Source organism: Apaloderma vittatum, unplaced genomic scaffold (assembly GCF_000703405.1).
Source record: "Apaloderma vittatum isolate BGI_N311 unplaced genomic scaffold, ASM70340v1 scaffold14453, whole genome shotgun sequence".
In the NCBI taxonomy this organism is placed as follows: domain Eukaryota; kingdom Metazoa; phylum Chordata; class Aves; order Trogoniformes; family Trogonidae; genus Apaloderma; species Apaloderma vittatum.
The window spans coordinates 13,693-34,582 of record NW_009706551.1 but is presented as its reverse complement, the minus strand read 5'-3'; the positions used below and the strand labels follow the sequence as shown (position 1 = coordinate 34,582).

Below are 20,890 nucleotides of genomic sequence, written 5' to 3'. Positions count from 1 at the left end.
AGTCTGTTTTCTGTTATTAGCCTTGCAGCGGTTTGCGAATCTCTTGTCAGTATTTAAATAAATTGTGAGTTATAATTCAATAATTCCAAGACACCGGATATACGTAAATGCATGACTGATCTTAAGGGGGTGAGGTATGCAAGACAGCGATTTCATTAGAGCTCCTCTAATGGGAAGAAAATAGTTCCAATTCCTCAAAAATGTATTCACAATTTTAAAATTGTGTGCTCTTAGAGAAATTGCAGGTTCTTCTGGAAACATGAGCTGGTCTTCCTAGGTTAAATTTAAGGAAATTAATATAGCAGGAATAGTTGCCTAAAGTGGTTCGGAGCTGGTGACCTGCTGGCAGAGCTTGTTTTTTTATTATTCCATGAAAGGAAAGTTTCTTTTAGCTAGCTGAGATTATTAGACTGGTTTATTGCTTTTAAATGGGAAGGCAGGTTGGCCAAATCAGAGTCTAAGTAGTGGTGAATTTGTTTTCAAGTGACCTTTTACCTCTGCTGTGAGCAGCTTCCATACAGGTCTCTCCCAATCCACCTTTCTTCAGTTTCAGAATTTCACTTGAAGAGATCATTTTCAGGCCGGTCCTTATTTTCTGTCCCTGTGTTTCTTTGCTCCCAGGTCTCTGATGCCTTTGAGGTAGTCATCCGAATTTTGAGGGTCTCTTGTTTTAATCTTAAATCCCCGTCCTAATTCCCACCTCTCCTCTCGTTCAGCCTAGGAGCTCAAGCCTCCCACCAGTTCTTCCTGTGGTTGTGGAGTGCTTAGAAAATCACATTTCAGGAGGAGACTGATGAACCTTTTGAAGGCCATTGTGAGGCTTCAGATAGTCATTTGTTTTGATAAATAAAAAAAACCCCAACAATGATGTGTCTGCATTATTGAATCATGAAATCATTTGTTGTCCTTTGGTGTAGTAGTAGGGAATACTAGAAATAAAGCAATTAGCCTTGAGGAGAAAAGACAACTTGAAAGAAAAGGCTTGCGAATGCTAGTGCTTAATCACCACAGTAACTGAGTATGTAAATTATTCTCTGTCCTAAACATGAAAGATATAGGTCGTAAAACACATGTTTAGTGATGCTGCCATGTACCACTAGTCTGGACAAACGGCCTTCTCCACCCTGATAGTGCGTTTACTGCTCAGGAACGTCACTTGTAACAAACCGAACCGTCTTTGTCCATGATGACTGGCATTGCAGGTCAGTGCTCATGTGGTGCCTTAACCGTGTTACGTTTTATTTGTTCACAGGGTAGCCCTGGTTCCTTGAGAGTGCACCAGATCCTGGATGCTTGCGGTACACCATGGCAGCTGATGACAAGGTTGCCATTTTAACCGACGATGAAGAAGAGCAGAAGAGAAAGTATGTGCTTGCTGACCCTTTCAACGGCATCTCCAAGGATCAAGACTTGCCACCCCATAATGAATCCCCTTCGACGGAAGCAACCACTGTCGCAGAGGAAGAGCTGGACTGGTTAGAAAAGCACTGCGTCAAAATAAACAATGACCTTCTGATCTCAAAGGTCTTTTATTTTTTCTTCTATTCTGCGTACGGCTCTCTCTACCCGTTGTTGCCCGTGTATTACAAGCAGCTGGGCATGTCGCCCAGTCAGAGCGGACTTCTGGTGGGCATCAGGTACTTCATTGAGTTCTGCAGTGCTCCCTTCTGGGGCGTGGTGGCAGATCGCTTCAGGAAGGGCAAGATTGTCCTCCTGTTTTCGCTGTTGTGCTGGGTTTTATTTAACCTGGGCATCGGATTTGTTAGACCAGCCACCCTAAGATGCGTACCAAAGGGCCTTCCCCCAGCACATCCCACCAACGCAAGCAGCCTTTTAACAACGCTTTCGCCAAACGCCTCAACGTCTTCTCTGCTAACCACAGCGAGTACTGCGTCCCCGAAAGTTCGTGGGAAGAGAGACCTGCTCACTTCCAGTCCGGTCACTTTGGAAACGACAGGAACAGTTAATCCGGAAATAACATTCGTGTTACCTACCCAGAGCAACGATGTGGAGTTTGTCTTGGAAAACAGTACCCATTTAATTCCAAAAAACACCACCACTAGCCCCGTCTCCCCAGGGAACGCGACGCCAAGTACCACCCCAGCCTCCGTCACCGCGAAGCCGATGCCTTCGGACCAAGCCGTGCTCGTTTACGATCAGCAAGAAGTCGAAGCCATCTTTCTGCTCATCCTGCTGGTTGTCATAATAGGGGAATTTTTCAGTGCTTCCTCTGTTACTATTGTGGACACCGTAACTCTGCAGTACCTCGGCAAACACCGGGACCGCTATGGATTGCAGCGCATGTGGGGTTCCCTGGGCTGGGGGCTGGCCATGCTCTCCGTGGGAATTGGCATTGACTACACCCACACCGAAGTCGCCATCGAAGGTCAAGGATGTAAAGCTCCTGAGTACAAGAACTACAGGATAGTTTTCATTGTTTTTGGCGTTCTGATGACGATGGCGCTGATCGTGGCCACCCAGTTTCGCTTTCATTATGCGCACTTCAAGCAAGATGAGAGTAAGAGAAAAGAGGCCGAGGTCTCGCAGGTGGACAGAAATGCCTCCAGCAATTCCTCTGATAACACTCCCACCAGTACAAGCCAGTCGCAGGCTTTCAGTTTTTGGGACCTAATCAAACTGCTGTGTAGCATCCAGTACGGCTCCGTGCTCTTCGTGGCGTGGTTCATGGGGTTTGGGTACGGCTTCGTGTTCACCTTTCTTTACTGGCACTTGGAAGACCTGAACGGCACCACCACTCTCTTCGGAGTTTGTTCTGTGCTCAGCCACGTGTCCGAGCTGACCGCCTACTTCTTCAGCCACAAACTGATCGAATTGGTTGGTCATATCAGGTAAGACGTTAGCGATCGGTCAAGAGTTGTACAGACAAATGTTGAATTTCAGGCCTAGCCTTCGCGTTACAAAGTAAAATTTCAGCTAATGCTTTTCATTTAAAATTCCAGAGTCCTGCTCGGTTATGTTGCTTGCCTGATGGAGATTTTTATTATCAGCTTAGGAGTTAAAAGTGCTCTGAAATGGTTCCTTTGGGTCTGAGTTGCATGCTAGTCTGCGCCTGGCACCATGACCTTTTGCCGACAGTTTAGAAGACATCCTGGTTCAGTGATTCTAAACCCTGTTTGAGATCTTTACAAATCGCCACCCACACAAAGATTGTCTGTTTTGACATACAAATACCAGTAATTTTACTTTTTTCCCCCGCTGTGAATAGCAGCGTTCTGGAAACCTCCTGCTTTAGCATGCTTCTCCTTGTGTCGAGGGTTAGGGCGACACACTTCTTTGCCCTCTCCACACCCCCAGTAGCCTGGAAAGATGTCGTTTGCGCACAGAGAGGGGAGGAGGAGGAGGAGGAGGCTGAGCTGAAGCAGCGAGGTGAGCACCTCCTGTGCACATGCCCCTGTAATCAGACCCGGGGTGTTGGCAGAATGAGGTTGCAGCCTGGTAGTGTCGCTCACTGGGTCGGTTCCTCGCGCTCCTCCTTCCGTTGCAGCCGTGTGCGTTGGCGAGTCGCCTGTGCGGGGCTTCTCCTGCGGTTTCTGCCTCGTGTCAGGCCAAGGGACTGCGTCCAGCGTGTTAGTGAGCGTTGTTTTCCACTAAATTCACAACTGACCTGGTTTCTGCGCATTCCAAATCCCTTCACTGCTCAGGGGAGGAAAGATGAGGGGAGCTAAGTTAATGAAGTTGTAAAGGTTGTTTCTTGTCGGTGTGGGGTTTTTTCTGTATATATTTACTCGGGTACTTTGTGCAGCTGAGCGCAGAGTTCTGTGTGCTGTTAGCATCACGTCCTTTCCAAATGCCCCGTTTGTAATCGTACAGTCACCGAGATCCAAGTATTTTTTAGAGCTGCCTGCACTATTCTTTTTTGTGCGTTCTCTTCTGCGGGTTTGCTCTTTGGTTTTTATTTTGATTTTATTTCGATGAATTTGCTAGACCTCTACTAAAACTGCTTCAGATGTTTAGCACAGTAATTTGAGAGATCACTTAAAAGATTTTTTTGTCCTTCTTTCAACTGAGGAGGACTTCTTTATTTTGAATCAGTCTTTTAATCTCTGAATTTGACAAAAGACTGGAGGAAGGGTGTGATGATGGAGGAGTGGCAAGAACTGATCACAGTCTTGACAGCTAAAGATAGCTTGGGCATGGACTTACAGTACAAAATTCAGGCTTCAGCTAGAGAAAGAATGAAAAACAAGAGTGGTAGGCTTGTGAATAAGATGAAATAGAGGAGGAGAGCAGGAGCCAGTAAAAAGACGGATGATGTAAAGAATTTTTCTTTTCTTTGCCCTGTGAAGCCAAGATTGGATCAAGATTAAGTTGCTGAAATGGTAGCTCCTGTTTGCAGCAAAACAACCTGCTTTATTCTTACAGCTGGGAAATGCACATTAGTCATATTTTAATGTGATATAATGCTTACCTGTGTTTAGTCATCGCAGTCTATGAGACGGCTCCTCCTGGCTGCCTGCCTCTCTTGTGCTTTTTGAACTTTGGGTAACGCCTGGTTTGTTCAAGAGGAGGAAAAACTGTTTTTTTTTTTTTTAAAGAGGAATGTATAGGCGTTCATAGCTTATATTCTTTGATACTTCTGCGTATGGCTGCTGCCTTGAAGTACAGATAGTCATTCTCCCATTAATAAGAACCAATAGCACTCTGTGTCCTTCTTGGATCCATCTTAGCGAAGCATTTAAAATAGCTTGAGTTTTTTTAGTATTTATTTATTTATTTTTAGTAGCTCAAAATTTCTTGTTTAGCATAAAAAAGCAGTTACATGCTTGCGAGAATTCTGCTGTAGGGTCTTGTATGAAATCAGACAGAAGCACCGCTTAATCCCCAGCTAGCTGTGATTATTTCACAGGTAGAGAGACGGTGACTTGACGTCTCCGTCAGTAAGATGACTTCGATGCTGAGATTGTCTCGCTTTTCATTGACTTCTGTCAGTAATGTGGGGTTTTTTAGAAAATAAATTAGAAAGCTTATCGCACTCTTCTTTTTCCTGGGTTGGTAGGAGTCCTAGATGTAGACAGTCTTTCTGCAGTATTTATTTTAACATTATCATTCATTTTTTTCCTTCCTGTCCTAAATCTCTGAAGACAGGCATGGGGAATAGAACTGCGTGCACTGTCCCAGCAGCAGGAAGAAGTGCTAGCGACTGTATTTTGGAGAACTACAGGAAAACAGGCTTTACTCCCTTGGCGAGTAGAAGCTCGGTTTTCCTTTTCTAGCCTTGTAAAGCTTTCTGTTTCTACCACCGTATGTTTGGCCTCAAAGATCCTTACAATGTTTTGAAACCTGTTCTGTTTTCATTTTTTTAAAACCGACGCTCAGATTATTGTCCAAGCACTTCAAGCGTGACGGCGCTAAATGTGTGCTAGTTAAATTGTCTGATTTCTGACTTCATTAACTACATTAACAACAGTGATCGGTTCAGCCAGAGAGCTGTTGGGTGATTGTACAAATTTACGAGGGGATATTGCAGATATATAGATGTATCTAGTTGAGAGGCGTCCCTGCCCATGATAGGGAGGTTGGATTAAATGATCTCTAAGGTCTCTTCCAGCCTAGGCCAGTCTGTGATTCTATGATATAGATTTATTGCAGATATATAGAAGGATGTGTTTGCCTTGTCTCCTCCAGCCACCTTCTGAGAGATGACAGAGTAGATTTGCATCTGAAAAGTAAACCGAAGAGTTTGATAAGCCATCCGGAAGTGTGCTGAAAGCCACAAGAGAGTGTTGCGATGGGAATGTGTACAGAACTGGCTATCAGAGATTTCGACGCCCTTGTCGAATGGTACACGGTGTAGAAGCGCTCATAACTGCCGTTGAGTTTAGGAGGATGATGTTCATCACTTGAGAATAACCTCCTGCTCGAGGTTAAGCTGCCATGTGATTGTCTGACCACAATTCCAGCGTGTGAGCTTTTACAGGAAGCACAGCCTGGGAGTCGTGGCTGGAAAGAGCTTGGTCTCCTTAACGTGAATAAAGGTTCAGAGCTCCAAATGTTTAACGTGGACGTTGACTCTGGTGTCTCTGTGGCTATTCTGGGAAGGATGCACAAGGAACGCCTGTATCCGTTTTCCAAAGAGCCAAAGGGATTATTATAAATACATTTGTGAAAAGGCTATAAATACCCAACGGTTCTCGCATGGCATACCCCTCCAAAAGCGTAAGGATAGAAATCTTCATAAACTGTAATTCACTTAAAACTCTGTACATGTTCTAACAAATTCAGAGGTAGGACCTGCCTAAATTGCTGATCTTAAACTCAGAATCCAGATCTTTCCGCAGATGTAGTACGGTGGAGAAGCACTTGTAGCCAAGTGTGTTAGTGGTGAAGGAAAAACTATGAAATGGGGGGAAAGCACGTCTCTGTGGCTGGGGCAGAATCACAAAATCATAAAATGCGTTGGGCTGGAGAGGACTTTAAAAGTCATCTAGTCCAACCTCTTTAACCAGGGAACAGCTGAGACGAGAAGAAAGTTCTTGGTGTGCAGGCAAGGCTTTTGCTCGCCGAACATAAAATGAAGCTGGCAAGAGCGGCTCCTGAGCAGACAGCTGGGCACATCTGTCCTGCTGGGGAGGAAAAACAAGTGTATGGGGAGGGGATTCCTTTGTACCCCCAAGAGTTGCGGCTGTGAGAGGAACGGAGTTACTTGTTCATGACAGATTGATTAAAGGGGAAGACGAAATTAATGATGCTTGGCACAGAGGAGAAGTTTGTTCTCCTTATCGTATAATAACAAAACTTTTTCGTCACTTCTCATGTTTTCTTCGGTGAATGCTTGGGCTTGCGTTGACTAAAGGTGGCTTAAACCAGCCGTTCGTGGTCTGATGTGTGATTGGGATAGGGGGGGACCCTTCCTGCAAGCTTCCCTAACTTGCTGACAGTAAAATACACCATCCTCTGTAAACCCACGTCGCTGTGAAATGTTACAACCCTGCCTTTATCATTATAAATGTCTGGTGATACCGCTGCCCCGATGAAAACTGTGGTACAGGTCTTTTAGCTGTCAACGTGGATATCTGAAGACCTCACATCTCAACAAGGTGCTGCGTTTTTGTGATTGCACCTCACTGGAGATTTTTCAGTGGCTATGGACCGTTTGATTAAATCTCGGCGTGCTTTCGTAGAAAAATTAACTAAAAACATAGTGCAGAGAGTAAGCAGCCCATTCGCATCGTAATTATGAATTGCATTTGTGTCTCTTGTGCTAAACTGGGAGTTGAACAGGAAGCCACATTTGGACAACAAATTAAAAAAAAAATCTTTAAAGGTTGCTGTAGCATCCTTTCTCAAGCTAAAAAACATGATTTGAATTAAGGCTTGGTTTTGTTGGGTTTTTTTTCTTTTTTTTTTTTGAGAGGTATCTAAAAATCCGAGGAAGATAGCTGGATTAATAACCACGCCAGAAGTAGGCTGAACCAAACCTGAAAACTGGGAGGGAAAGGTCATAAACGTGCAGTGGGAAGTGCAGTGCACAGCTAGGCTTTGCGCTTCATTGTTTGAAAACTGTTGTTAAGAGCTTTTTTTTCCCCACTCTTCATTCTGAGATGCAGCATCTGCTGCTTTTCAACAGGCTGGTTAAGTTTTATCCTGAGGCATGTTGTTAAAAGCCATATTGCTTCTGTGGGATGTGTTTTTGGAGTAGTTCTGAGCAGTTTTCAGATACTGGGACTATAAACTTATATTAATTGGGCTGAAGTTAATTACTCTAATACAAACCTGCACCGGGCTTAGATTAAAATGGGAGAATGAATCTCCGAATGGCTAGAAGACTGTTTGGGAAGGATCCTGAATGTGCAGTCCCGTGGAACTACGGAACTTGATTAAAAGCCCAATGGATCTGCTGTCCCTTGGAAAATTTTTTCCAGTAGGATTTTGAAGAGAGACTTAACTTCAGCATCATTTTGAATAGGTGTTTGGAGCGGGCAAAAGGAGGGTTTACATTTGGGAGTGGGGCTTAGGGAATGTATTTCGTGTCAAGTGAATATTTTAAAGACCAGCAGACTATACATGTGCAAATGATTTTGGAAGCAGTGAGTTGCATTGTACATAGTAAAAAAGTCAAGTGCAGGCTATCCTGACTGGTCTTTCCCTTTCTTCTTTTAGAGTGCTTTATATTGGTCTGGCCTGTAATACAGCTCGGTACATTTACATCTCGTACCTGGAAAATGCCTGGACCGTTCTTCCGATGGAAGTGCTTCAAGGTAAGGGCCTTCAGGTGCTTCCTTGTTCTCGAGTGACCTGCGATATTAAGCAAAAATCTGCCATTTCTCTCTTTTTTTTTTGACCACAACTATCCCGGAATCCCCGGGTTCATCAAAAATTACTGTTTGTCTTGGGAACTATTTGACGTCAGCGGGGTGGGTTTGCCTTTGATTGTGCACAGCTCTCTGTTTACTCCAAAAGAACTGTGCGAGAGCAACACGCCCTTTAACTACACAAAGAGACAGAAGCCTGAGCTGGGCACACATCTACTGCAAATCCTGTTCGGTGAGGAATGTGAACTTTGTTAAATGCAAAAGGCTGTGGTTCTTGAGAGGATGCCACGGAAATAAAAGGAAGTAATAAAAAAAAGAACACAGTCTGGGTCATTCTGTATCTGTTAAAATATTTCTAGTTTTTCAGTGCTATTGTTCAATCTGTACCTTTAGACTATAGAATTATTATTTTTTTAATTGCCAGAGAGGAAATTCTTTCAGTAACTTCTGTCCGTGCTAGTAGAGCTTCTTTAAGACAGTTGCCCTTTTAACTACATTTATTAGGACAGAAGTGTGACCTGTGAATAGTAATTTGAGCCCTGCTCTCAAATCATGTTGTCAAAGAAGTCTTTAAGATTTTCCTTGCGATGCTAAAGTATAAATTGTTCTAATTTAAATGCTGTGACATTTTTTGATGTCTTTGTAGTGCGGTACCGTTTCTCAAAACGAGGTAAAATCTGAACTATTATACTTTCTGTTTCTTCAGTATTTGAAGAATACTGAAATATTTGAATTTGCAAGCTTGCAAGAGAACGATTAATTTCAATACAGAAAATGTTCTCCCTGCCTTTTAAAAATAATTGTACCATCTTTATTAAAGCCAGTATTTTGGCTTTGTACAATACTAATTTAAAAATCTGCCACGGATTATACTGAGAAGTTGTATTCTTTTACGTCCAGCATAATTTGAATTTGTGTAACTTTTTCTACTATATTGCAGAAATCTCTGTGAGGTAGGTTTAATTGGAGTTGCAAAATTGCCAGGAGGGAGCTCTCTGTAGATCTCTCCGTAAACATAGAAAGAAAGCCGTGTCCTGGCTCCTTCCCTCCCTGCTAACAAAACCAATTTATTGTATTAAAACTGGCACAACAGCAAGCTTAACATGCACGTTGGTTTTTACAACAAGGATATGAGGGAGCTGTTTTGGTGGGGTTTTTATGAGGAATACTTCCTCATAAATTTATCGGCCAGACTTTCTCTACTGTTGACTTTTTTTTTCTTCCTTTATTCTTTTACCCGTTTTAACCTCTCCTTGACTACTTATTTTGCAGCAGTTACCAAATCCTTTTTTTTTTTTTGTTCCGGGTTCTGCTTTCTTTCCTACACATCCACTGAATCTGTCAGTGTGGAGAAGAGGTGACGCCTTAATGAAATTTGGTGAGGTGGAAGCTCTTATTTTTGTGAAGTGGGGTTGTTGACGGGGAGGTGAGAGCTGTAGCTGCTTTTCGTATGTAAGGATTAGGAGTATTTAAAAACAAACCAGAAATAACTTTAATCACTGAAAATTTCTAGAAGTGCTTGTAGGCAAATGCGTATAGTGTGTAATATATATGTCATCAGTCGGCACACACGTGAGCATTTTGCTCTTAACAGATTTGGTTGCGACGTGCTAGTTAGCTGCGATTTGTTTTTCTAAATAAATGGTCCAGCTTTGATTTGGACAACAGGAATTTTCTAAATTACAGAACTACGTTAATAGCCTGAAAACGAGCTATTGTCGCCTGACAGCTGTCCAGCAAGGTCAGAACCAAGTGTTCTTCTAAAAAGTGGCTCCCACTGATGCTCCAGTTACAGCAAGGGCCTGGGTCGTTGGCAATAATCAGGATGTATCACTCTTGAAATAAATTTGGCTCCCCACGTCTTCGGCTCCTGGTTTCTATGTAAATGATCCAAAGTTTGCTAAACGTTGTTGTTGGAAGCACAACACTGGGGTGGTTAGACTTGTTGGAACTCTAGCCCGCGTGATGAAACGGTGGTTAGAGGTTTCAGCAAACGTCGCAACGTATGTATTGCGAGCACCTTCTCTGTCAAAGAACTGTGGTTAGCAGTCATGCAGGCCAGACTGCTTAGAAAAGTTGTTCTAAAAACCGTTCCAAATAGTCACTGTTGTATAAACAGTTGTAATAAAAGTCATGTTAGTAATGTACACATACTTTTAAAAAAAAGGCACAACACCCAAACCACTGAGAAGCCCGTACCTCGGAAGGCAGGTGAAATCCGCTGGTTTAAAGATCTGGGTTTGTTTTCAGAGGAACTGGGAGCCCTCTGGTCTGTCTGGGTTGCCTCCTAAAGGTGAAAAAAACCTCCAAGAACCTGCTGGTTAAGTTACAGCCTTTTGTTTCCAAGCAAATACAGTGGTCACGGTTCACATAATTTCTGATGTGTTTTTTATTTGCCTCCTTTAAAACTTGACTGAATGTTTTACATTAATTTATATCCTTCCTAAACCAAAACCACATTATCTATATTAGATTGGCTTTGCTCTGTTACTGGGACAGTTCTTGGTTGTTGTTTCCAATGCATGCATGGATCTACATTAAAAAAATCAGATATTTTAAAGCTCTGAGTTTTTTGCATCAAAAGTCTCTTGAGTTTTAAAGCCTTAAACTGTAAATGGTAAGGTAAAATGCACTCTTCCTGCTGTAAAGTGCAGGATGATATACTGTTACGAAAAGCAGCTCCTCAGTGTATAAGTGCAATCTTTACAAACCCAAAGCTTGAAAAATTTTTATTTAGATTTGCTATAAAATGGAACTGTACAGCCTCATGGATATCTAACACGTCTGTGCCTGAACCATATCAATTCCATACAGTGCTATTTATCATTTTATAGCTAAGCAAAATCCAAGTTACTCTTAGGAGTACACATGTTTTCTTGCTCTTAGGAGTCTTCAGCCTGAAGCACAGAATATTGGGGGTTGGAAGGGACCTTGAAAGATCATCTAGTCCAACCCCCCTGCCAGAGCAGGATCACCCAGAGTAATGCTGAAGTAATTATTGAGTGTCCAGCTATTCATTAATAAGTCAAGTGCAGAGGACAGAAACACGTTGACTGAATCATTGGTTGTGCCAACATATTTTTTTAAAACCAAGGCAGTAGAGCTTAGGCATTTGACGAGCTGTGATGACTATTTTTACTACCCCTCAAGTAAGAGAAAAAATAGTCCCGCTCAATCCGAGGGTGGCAAAATAGTTCAGGCGTACTTAATGTGCAACAAGCTACGGAACTGTTTGGTTTTCCAGCTTGGGGGGCCGGTTAGCTCAGTCAGTTGAGCGTAGCGCTAACAACGCTAAGGTTGCGGGTTCGATTCCCGTTTGGTCCCCGTGTGTTGCCTGATCTAGTCGAGAGGTGGCGTCCCTGGCGACAGGGAGGCTGGATTAAAATGATCTCTAAGGTCCCTTCCAGCCTAGGCCATTCTATGATTCTGTGATTCTCCACAACCCTGCCTTTTTCCTGCCCTCTTCTAACCCGCTCCACACCAAACCCATCACACTGGTGGCTCAGAGGCGACGGCTCCACCTGCAGCCTGGTCCTCATGGTCATTCTGGAGAATAGACCTTACAAGGAGCGATTGAGGGAGCTGGGTCTGTTCAGTTTGACGAAGAGGAGGCTGAGGGGGGACCTCATCATGCTCTACAGTTACTTGAAAGGACATTGTAGAGAGGTTGGTGCTGGTCTCTTCTCACACGTAATTAGGGACAGAGCCAGGGGGAATGGTTGCAGGTTGCAACAGGGCAAGTTTAGGCTGGACATTAGGAAGAAATTAAAGAGTGGTCAGACCCTGGAACAGACTGCCTAGGGAGGGGGTTGAGTCGCCATCCCTGGATGTGTTCAAGTGTCGCTTAGATGTGGTGTTGGGTGATGTGGTTTAGGGGTGACCTTGTAGTGTAGGGTTAATGGTTGGACTCGATGATCCCAAGGGGCTTTTCCAACCTGAACTGTTCTAGGATTCTGTGATTCCCTGGCCTGCCCCTTGGCTGGCCGCCTTCTGCGCGGGGAGAAAACACCCTTTATTCGTAACCCTGAACCTAGTGTTAGTTCCAGTTAGTTCCAGCGTGCAAAGCGCGTCGCTGCTCAGTTCAGGAGGGCTTTGCTTGGGGGCAGTTGGTTTGGGGGGAAGAAGGGCAGGAGAGGATGAATTCTTCTCTCTGAAGTGACACGGATGTCTTTGATGCTCTGTGGATTTTGTGACCTGTGGCGGCGAGGAGACTGCTGAGAGGCATTGATGCTGTAATTGCCTGCAGCTTGGGAAGTCAGCACCATGCTTCAAAGGCCACGAGCTGCCCTTGAAGGGACAAGGAATCCAGCCAGGAGCCCTTTAAAGGCACTTTATTTCATCTTCCTAGGGGCTGTGTCTCGTGAAGTGAGGTCATCTAAGAGGGAGAAAGAGCTATTGAGAGGCTCTGCAGAAGAAGGAGGCATCGCGTCTCCCTGCATCTCGGTTGCCAGCATCGCGTTGCCAAAAGCTGATTTGTAGCCCACGGGCAGTTGTCAGTGAAGGGGTTTTGTGGTTTTTCTCCCTCGTGTGCTCCAGCTGCTGAGCGCAGGTGCTCTGGTGTCGCGTTAGGTCGCTCGGGTTCCTGTCCTCCTCACGACGTTTTGTCTCTCCAGGTGTCACGCACGCGGCCATCTGGGCAGCTTGCATCTCGTACCTGAGCGCGGCGGTGCCTCCGGAGCTGAGGACGTCAGCCCAGGGAATCCTGCAAGGTCTCCACCTGGGTCTGGGCAGAGGCTGCGGGGCTATGATTGGAGGGGTTTTGGTCAATTACTTCGGTAAGCAACGATTGGCTTTATTTTATTTACTGCTTTTACTGAGCAACCGGCTCAAGCTGTTTTTTAAAAGAGCAAACTGTTTTGTATAAATCATGGAATCGTAGAACTGCTTAGGCCAGGAAGGGCCTCAGGAGATCTCCAGTCCAGGCGCCCTGTCCCGGCAAGGTCAGCACTGAATTCAGACCAGGGTGCTTTTTGCCTTGTCCTGGCAGCATTACAGATGGATTAAATATGTTGTGCCTAGATATTTTCAGTGTTGTGTCAGCACATCTCCAACCTGATCTGTAAGTAAGATGAATGAATCCTTTGTGAGAGGATAAGTTGATAACTATGCAGCCTCTCGGTGAACAAATGAGAATCTAATTACTTGGTTAAAAACCCTTGGCAAAGCATGTTGAAAAAGTGTTGGGGGAGGAAGATGTAATGAAACAAGCTCATAAGAGTCTACACGGGACAATTTATACCTAAGGAGCGCATAAAGCTGACTCATTTGATTGAGTAGATTGACAATTTACTAAAAGAAAGAAAAATAAATCTCCTTACAGGTCCTGCTGCCACATTCAGAGGAATAGGGATGGCGTGTTTAGTGATTCTGCTTCTGTTTGCACTGATCCAGTGGCTGTTGGTTCCTGACGAAGAAGAAGGTAAATATTCACGTCCCGGAGACACTACAAAATCAGAGCTAGTGAAATAAGGCATCTCTGAAACTGCTCCCTGCAGCTTTGATTTTGTAAGTTTGGTGCCTTTACATGGATTTTGACAAAACAGTTTGTTTTCAAGTGAGAAGGTTTTTTTCTGAGCAATCATAGAAATAGAAGCGGCGCGCTGCTGCTGTAAGAAGTTAAGTTCCTGGCTGTTGATAGGAGGAAAGCGTAACGTATTTTACTACCTGTATGTCCTCTCCATTCTGGGAGTCACTTAGGTCAGTCGCGATCTGGAAAGGTGAAAAGGGTATTTGCTGCATCAGTTTCCCATCATCTTTTGGTTAATTACATGTGAACCTACAACGGAGTAGTTTGTTCTTAGTGGCTTAATGCTGTTTAGTTTGTTGCAGTCTTTGGTCTTCATGTAATACACGCTGCCCATCTTTACAGCGTGTGTCTTAATTTTAAGCCTGACAATAATTAGGTTGCTTTCAGCCAGACTGGTTGGGTGAGTAAAACGAAGCATGTGGTCAAGTGTGTGCAGCGTTAGTCTCTTCGCTTCTTTGCTACTGGAGAACATCCAGACGTTGCTTAAAATACCCAGTGCTATCTAAGAGTCTGTAAACAAAATACGATTTTGTAATTTTGAAAAAAAAAGATCTTTTAATTGGTAAAATATTTCTCCTCAAAAAAATATATTTTTTCGAAATTTACAGTATGTGTTCTATACAGACTCATAGAGAACACAGAGCTATTACTAAAAATATCTAATAATCTGTTGAGTTACTTCTGGCATATAAATACTCTGACCTTTCGGCATTGTAAGGCGCGTTGTGTTGGGCCGTGACAATCATCTTATGGGTGACATTTTGAGGCAGTTGTGAAAACTGTTTCAGGTTATCGGAAGACCTTAGATATAAAGGTCTGTTGGGAGGATTTCTTCCTTTACCTGGAACCCTGTGACAGGGCTTTTGTCTCCTCCAGTGTGCCACTCCTGTTTGTTTGTGGTTTTTTTTTTCTCGCTGACTAGCTAGCTCCATAGTAACTATGGAGGGATGGTTTGTGATAAAGATGTGAAACAGCTTCTTTAAGACAAGTCAATAGGTTTTGAAGTTTTAAGGTCAGAAACGTCTGTTCTGGTGCTGTGATCCATGGAACTTCTCCGAGTGGTTCCTGTTTGAAGCCAGCGTTGAGTTATGAGGATGAGCAGTTGTAAGGTGCAAGCTTTACGCAGAGAAAGCAGTTTGCTGCCGCTCTGAAAGACTAATTTTCAATTTGCAGAGAACGTGAGAATGACTTCTTTTAAATTTGCATGTAACATTAACATACGGATTGCTGAGAGCTGGCTGGGAACATGGACACCTTCAGACTCCCTAGCCCCTCCTGGTTACGCAGCCCTGTAACGCACCTGGCTGGAGCTGCACAACAGCCTTGCCTCTGCGACCGCATCCGCGTTGCGATTCCCTGACTGGATCATGGCATGTCACGCTCCTGCCTGTTTGTGCCAGCGTTCTGCTCTCAGCACAGCGATAACTGCGTTCCGAAAGCAAGAAACACTTAGCGTTCATTGTTCTTTTAAGCTTGTTGGGTTTTGCTAGTGATTGTTTTGTTTCCAACTTCAGAAAAGACAATGCTGGCGGAAAGGATCCCAGTGCCTTCCAGTCCTGTTCCCATAGCAACCATTGACCTGGTCCAACAGCAATCAGAAGATATCCTGCCTCGGGCTGAGCCCAGACTCCCCCTGAAGAAAACTAAACACCAGGAAGAGCAAGAGGATGTGAACAAGCCTGCCTGGGGCATCAGCACTTCTCCTTGGGTCACCTTAGCTTATGCTGTCTACCAGATAAAAGAGATGGTTCAACTCTCCAAAAGCAATCCAGCTCCCGAGAACCAGCCTTTGCAGGTAATCTTCTAACGTGGAGGGAGTTCTTGCATGTTTGTCAGATGCTTGAAAACCTTGACAGCTTTGTATATCTGTTAGTACCCAGCAGGTATTCTCTGCTTAGCTTGTAACAAATTGGAGCTATGACACAGGATTTGAAATACTGCGTGAAGTAGAGTCGTTTGCTATGTATAGTATTTTTTTTTATTTTTGCAAGGATTATCTTCCTGGAGAGGGGACATGTAAAAAGACAATCTGGTTTACAGGCTTGGACATCCTTGAATTCCTTTTAAGTTTACATTGGTTTTCATATTGGTTGGGAACTGCGAGCCATGCGTTTTGCAAAATTTGCAGGGTGATAACTGAACGCGGAGTCACACAGCTCCTTAACAGAGTGTAAAATGATATTTTAATTTTAGTTTTGCTTCCTTGTGTGGTGCTGTCAGGGGTCTGCATTGTTGCAGAAACAGGTGTTCAGATGGGCTACAGAGCCTTCTGTTCGAATAAAGTTCATCTCTTTTTTTTCCTTAACCTAGAGTTACATTAGCTAAGAGCCATTCCATGACTTAAAATGTCTGATTGCTGGTGCTTTACACCGTTACCCTTCTGCCCAGTCTCCCCCCAGAATACCTTTTAATAGCTTTGCCAGTGATTGGACAGGCTTGGGGCTTGAACTGTGTCTTCTAAGGCTTTGGACGTGCCTTTAGGAGTGGGTCTGAAGCGCACGGCTCAAGCCAAGTAGGGAGATGCTGTCAGCGCAGGGTTTAGATCAGCGTGGTTAATGCCAAAACCGCTGTGTTTACCTGGCTGGAAGGAGTGGGTGATGTTCCTTCTTATGCACCCAGTAGGCGTAAACACAGAAATGCTTTTTCCACAACTGCTGTCTTTAGAAATGGGTAATTTGGGACATGAGTGTGAATCAGCAGAGCAGAGCGTGTTGGAATTTCAGCTGGCCAGCCACCTCCTGCTGTTCTTATTTGTCTTTATTCTTGAAAAGATGTTTACAGGTATGTCTGCTTTAGGTCAGTTGGTTTTTTTGTTTGTTTTTGAACTTGCCCTGAGTCAGAGAACGTGGGTTTTTTAAGTGACGGAGAAGATATTGCAGGGTCTCTGACATCAGAGTAATTTGTCCTGACAAACTGCTCCGTTTCCCATGTCCTCAGGGGCTTGGTTAGTATAAGCTGTCCCCTTTTGAATCAGAGAAGCAGTGAACACGACAAGAAAATGTTTTGCAGTTGTGTGGTGTCTGAGAAGGACTCGTTCAGCGCAGTTGGACACCACGCAGCCACTTCACCGACACTTGTGAAGAGGCCAGGAAGGCTTTCGTGCCTGTTCTCTGTGGCACAGGATGTCTTCATTACTCTTTCCTTCCTGTGAAAGTACGATGCTGAGTTAAAAGCAGTTCTTGTCGATGTGCCAAAATTTAATGCGCTCCATTCCATTGTTTTCTTCATCATCTGTCTTCTCCAGAATCTCTTATCCCTCGTTCAGTGCCCCCAAATGCCAAACCTGCTCTGAAACATTTCACATTTTGTGCTCAGCCATGTATTTTAGGCTGGCGATATTAAAAGGCTGAAACTAGGATTTCTGGAAACGAAGATTTTTGGCTCGATTTTGCTACTGCTTGCTTCTAATCCTTCAAGCAAATGGACGTACTTGCCATATTCTTTAGTCTTCAGTGCGAAACAAATAACTGTAGGTGGTGTGTCATCTTCTAATGTCACACGCGTTAGTGTGAAGTCTTCCTGTTTCAGCCCGAGGGAGTGTCACGGGTGCTGGGACGTGCTCCTGCTTTCCCCGGTAATGTCCCTTTGGGTGGACTGGCTGGAATTGTACATCAGCACCACCAACAGTTCTGCCATTCAGGAAGCCTGAGCAGTATCTTGGGGAGGGAGGGAACTACTGAGGAAAACTGTATGTAAGGAGCATGAAAAGAATTGTATAAGTTGTTTGGTCAACAGAATGATCTTGTCCGAACGCGTTGAAGTCCAGTTAATTGTTTGGTTTTTTTCCCCCTTGAAACACAACAAGTTTATTTTTTGCATGCTTCTTGGGAAAGTGCAGTTAGGAAAAGAGATGGAAGGTAAGCTACTGTCTGCTTGCTTTTAGTGTCTTCTGGGTTTAAATGTTCTACTTTTGCTTTGCTTCTTTAAGTTGGATTTGTTTTGTTGCGGGCATTCAAAGTAAGCGCTTTGTGACTTTCCAGAAGTGCCTGAATGCATCGGGGCTGTACCGCCGGGGCTAGCGTTGGGAGGCTTTCTGTTCACTTTTGGCAGGCAATCCTTTCCCCTCTCTTGTAGAACATCAGTGAGAATTGCAGTGCTTCGTCAGCCAGCTCCACGAGACAACCCCAAAATCCAACCAATTCTGGGCAGTCCGGAAATTGTTCAGCACCAACACCTACGGCAACATCAGATTCCCAAGTAGTCGGCGACCACGTCGTGTCGGATCATGACGCTCAGCCTGCTCCTGCAGGGCCCTGAGACGCGCTCATCTTCTCAAATCCAGTGCATGGAATTCTGCTTCTCACCTGGGAAACGCTGGAGTAGGAGCTCAAAAGTAGGACTTCCTTCATCTTAACGATCATAACGTGACGCAGTGCAAGCTTTTAACTCTATAAAGAATATTCCTCTGACTACGCAGGGCGGATGTGAGCAGGGAAGCCGAAAGTTCGGATTTCTTGAGGGAAGGGATGTGGCCGGATCTAACGGTAGGAAGAAGTCTTGGCTGCTTTGCCAAAGCCGAGCCAAGCGCTATGAGATTTCCTTGCAGGCCATAGAAAAAGGGAGTCCACCCCTCAGCTGTTGAGGCGCCGAGTGTCTGACTTGATGGGCTAATTGTCTTCTTTGTGCGTGAGACGAAATGAAAAGAGAGGCACCGAGTTTTCCCTGCATTGTCTATTAGAAAATACCAGACCCAGTAAATAAAGGAACAGCATGAAACTCTCTATAAAGATTTCTCAGACACAGAGGAGCTTTAGGAAGCGTATCTTCATATTATGGTGATGGATTAAGTAAAACACACATACTCAAAGAACATGTTTTTGAAACTCATGTTACCTTGTTTGAGATAAAGGTTTAGTTCTGCAAAGCGAAGATTTTGAACTGGCGCTTTGGTGAAGCAGAAAAGCTGGAGGAAGGCTTCCAAAGAGGTCGTTGACCTCTGCGCTCGCAGCCCTTCGCTTGGGCGTAGGTTGTGTGCGTTTGGGTACCCTTAGGTTTGACGTATTGAGACGAGAATCTTTGATCAAGATTGCACAACCTGAGAATGATCAAGGGTTTCGATGGACACACTGTCTTTTTCTTTTGGTTTGGTTGTTTTTTTTAAACTTCATCATCTATACAATGGTTTATTTAATGCAGTGTAGTTACTGCGGTTATTTATTAAGACAACAGTAAGCTTTAAGTGCCTAGGGAAGATGGGGGGGTGGGGAGGAATTGCCTAAAAATCTTAACAATTAGGATTATTTTAGGGGCAAAGTTGTTGATGCAAAAATCAAGTAGAGCGAGGGATTCTCAGGAGGAAGCAAACGTAACGAAATTGCAGTAAGTTTAGGAAATTCCTTTGCCCAATGTCAAGACACTGGAAGACTTTGGATTATGTTTTGTTAGGCTTTTCAATGTGAACTGCAGCCAGCTCGCTTGCTGGTGTGTAGCGAAAACTGCTGCTGAAGGGAAATCCTTGGGCTCAGGGAGGGTTCGGTGACGGGGAGGGGGGGTTAGTCAGGATAGCGTTTTGGCCCATTTGCTTACGGTAACAGCTCGTTCCTGGGAGATCCTGGGCGCTCGGCTTCTACAGGACTGAGTATTGCTCAGCCCTGCCCGAAATCAGATGTATGGGCCGTGGCCAGCTCTCACGGGGCAGGCGGGCCCTGTGGGACCGCCCAGTGATCCGGAGGCAAGGCTGACAGGAGCGGGGGCTTAAGGGAGAGGGCAGCAGCTGGGCAGGAAGGGGGGTGCGCAGTTTTACCCACCTGGATGGACGGGGTGTCCCGTAGCTGTGCTTTAGCTGTGCTTTTAGAACAACCCACGTTCTGGTGGTGCCTGGGACCAACACCATAAACGACAACAAGAAACATCAACGACTAGCCACTAGTTCCTTTTTTTGCACTTGAACTTAAATGTACTGTACTCACGTAAATCCTCATGACTTGTCTAAGTGTCCTTTAAAATCAGAGATGTATTTATTGTATGTTTGTATAACTCGGGGAGAGAACTACAGACGGAACAGGTGGCGGGACGGAAGGATGCTCAACATCATCGCGAGGCAAACCAGCCGTTCGTTGAGTTCGTGCTGTACGGGGTTAGCTCGGCTGCTACTGCAGAGCACCTGGAGTGCGAGGGGAGGAGCTTGTACACTGTGTTCACACTTCAGAGTCGTGTATTTGAAATGCCTGCTCTTTTTGGAATTGTATAGTCATTCTGTGTTGCAAAAAAGGACGTGTACACCCGGGTTTTGATATTTGTGAAACTGTAAAAACTGTGGTAAGAAATATAAAATATCCATAGCGTATTTAATAGCATCAATCTGCACTTTTTATTACGTTTACTCAAATTATGGCGCCAGCAGCGAATACAATCACCTGAACCGAAAAGGATTCAGTGATAACGACCTTTTGCTGGGTTCACTAGAGGACTGTGAACCAGGAACCTGAGAACGACTCTTGCACGGCGTTAAAATCTGTTCCACGATCAAATCTGACTGTAGGACACATTCCCTTCTCAGGGGTGAGGGGAGCGTGAGGGATGCACACGGCTGTGCCTCGGGACCGGGTCGATACGGTCAAGTGCAGGACGTGGTGAGTCAAAGGCAGAGCTGGGTTCCATTTGGCACCTGCCAGGTTTGAGACAGAGGCTGCTGATGGCAGGTCCTGTCAGCGTGTGCGGAAATACTTCCCATTTCCGTGCCTGATTAACGGAGTGTATTTGCAGTATCGCACCTGCCCTGTACGGCGGCACATTTGTCGGGAATTTATTTTTGTCTTAGGTGCAGGACAGTTAAAATTGAACTGTTTCGACTGCTTAACTTGGACGCGTTCAAAAGCGATGACGGGGAGAGAGCGTCATTTAGTTTCGGTGTGCACACGCAGGTAACTGCCGGACCTCGTCACCTTAGGAGTCTGGCCTTGTGGGGGTCTGGATCCATCACGAGCGGAGAGCGGGGATGGCAGGTTCCTTCAAGGAGATGCATTCGGGGCAGAGGGGACGCTCCAGTTTGGAGCAATCACTGCTAAAGTGCATGTTCCGTTCCTTAAATCGGCAACAAGGGAGAAAACCTCGGTGCATAAACACACCCAAGTTGCCGACTGCTCCCTGT

General features: G+C 44.7%; 1 protein-coding gene across 1 annotated transcript; it reads left to right on the top strand.

The window, feature by feature from the left end:
- Positions 1-1,305: 1,305 nt before the first annotated feature.
- On the top strand, positions 1,306-18,094 carry MFSD6 (major facilitator superfamily domain containing 6). Its single transcript, XM_009865843.1, has 6 exons — positions 1,306-2,849; positions 8,122-8,219; positions 12,887-13,048; positions 13,594-13,692; positions 15,315-15,595; positions 17,875-18,094. Exons 1-6 carry the CDS (start codon positions 1,306-1,308, stop codon positions 18,055-18,057), a joined length of 2,367 nt encoding a protein of 788 aa, XP_009864145.1. The 3' UTR covers positions 18,058-18,094.
- Positions 18,095-20,890: the final 2,796 nt, after the last annotated feature.

Coding starts and splice junctions, on each gene's coding strand:
- MFSD6 (XM_009865843.1), top strand. CDS start 1,306: ATGGCAGCTGATGACAAGGTTGCCATTTTAACCGACGATGAAGAAGAG. Junction 2,850..8,121: donor GAATTGGTTGGTCATATCAG/GTAAGACGTTAG, acceptor TTCTTCTTTTAG/AGTGCTTTATATTGGTCTGG. Junction 8,220..12,886: donor TCCGATGGAAGTGCTTCAAG/GTAAGGGCCTTC, acceptor TTGTCTCTCCAG/GTGTCACGCACGCGGCCATC.